At 37.5% G+C, this 1,236-nt stretch overlaps 1 protein-coding gene across 1 annotated transcript; it reads right to left on the reverse strand.

The window, feature by feature from the left end:
- Positions 1–294: 294 nt before the first annotated feature.
- LOC144376742 (olfactory receptor 8H1-like) lies at positions 295–1,236 on the reverse strand. The gene has a single exon (XM_078045020.1). It carries the CDS (start codon positions 1,234–1,236, stop codon positions 295–297), a length of 942 nt encoding a protein of 313 aa, XP_077901146.1.

Raw genomic sequence — 1,236 nt, forward strand, 5'->3', positions numbered from 1 at the left:
GTTCAAGGAATAGTTACTGATATAATTTTTAGAATGACAACCATATTTTCTTATTTTGCATGTTAATTGCCCTTAAAAATACATATATTGAGATCATAGATTTAATACATATTTAATGATTTCCAATTGTGATATGGATTTCTCAAAACATATTCCTAGGAATGTCAAAATTCTTGTTTGGTTAAGTAAAGAGCAGTTCCTGAGAAATCATAAATAGTAGATTAAATTGTTTTTAGAGAAAGATCAAGTAAATACCCAAAAGAAAAAGATGAATTAAAATCCTTAGCATCACTTTCATTGCCTGGAGCCCTCTCTCTTCTGAATGATTCTAATAAGAGCATTTTTCACCTCTTTGTTTCTAAGACTATAGATTAGTGGATTCAGCATGGGAATCACAATAGTATATAAAACAGAAGCCACTTGATCCTTTCCCAAGGAATAGGACTTATTTGGTTTTAAATAAGTAAAAATCAAAGTACCATAAAAGATGGTGACTCCCAGGAGATGGGAGGCACAGGTAGAGAAGGCTTTCTGCTTTCCTGAAGTGGAATTAATTTTCAGAATAGTATAGAGAATGGATACATAGGACACAGATATTGTAATAAGGGACACCATTAGTGTGCAACCGGCAAAAATAAATATTATGGTTTGAGTATCATATATATCCGTGCAGGACAGGGATAAAACTGGAGGGGTATCACAGAAAAAGTGATGGATTACATTGGAGTCACAGAAATGCAATCTGCTCATGAAAAACAAAGTGACAGAGGAATCCATAAAGCCAATCAAATAGGACCCAAAAAGCAGGGCACAGCAGAGCCTTGTGGACATAATGACTGGGTAGTGTAGAGGACGGCAGATAGCTACATAGCGATCATAGGCCATTGAGGAGAGAAGGAAACATTCAGTAGCACCCAAGACGATAAAGAAGTACATCTGAGCAAAGCAGCCCATGAATGAGATATTCCTGGTGGAGGTCAGTAAATTCTCTAAGGTTTTAGGGGTGATGACAGTGGAGTAACTGAGGTCAAGGAATGACAACTGAGTGAGGAAAAAATACATGGGAGTGTGAAGCTGGTGATCCAGGCAAATGAGCAATATCATGCCTACATTCCCCAGCACAGTAATCAGGTATATCAAGAGAAATAGCATGAAGAGGACTACACGGATCTCTCCAGAATCTGTCAGTCCCATGAGGATGAAGTCAGGCACATTTGTGTTATTCCATCTGCTCAT

The sequence above is a fragment of the Ictidomys tridecemlineatus genome, chromosome 4 (assembly GCF_052094955.1).
Source record: "Ictidomys tridecemlineatus isolate mIctTri1 chromosome 4, mIctTri1.hap1, whole genome shotgun sequence".
Taxonomy (NCBI): Eukaryota; Metazoa; Chordata; class Mammalia; order Rodentia; family Sciuridae; genus Ictidomys; species Ictidomys tridecemlineatus.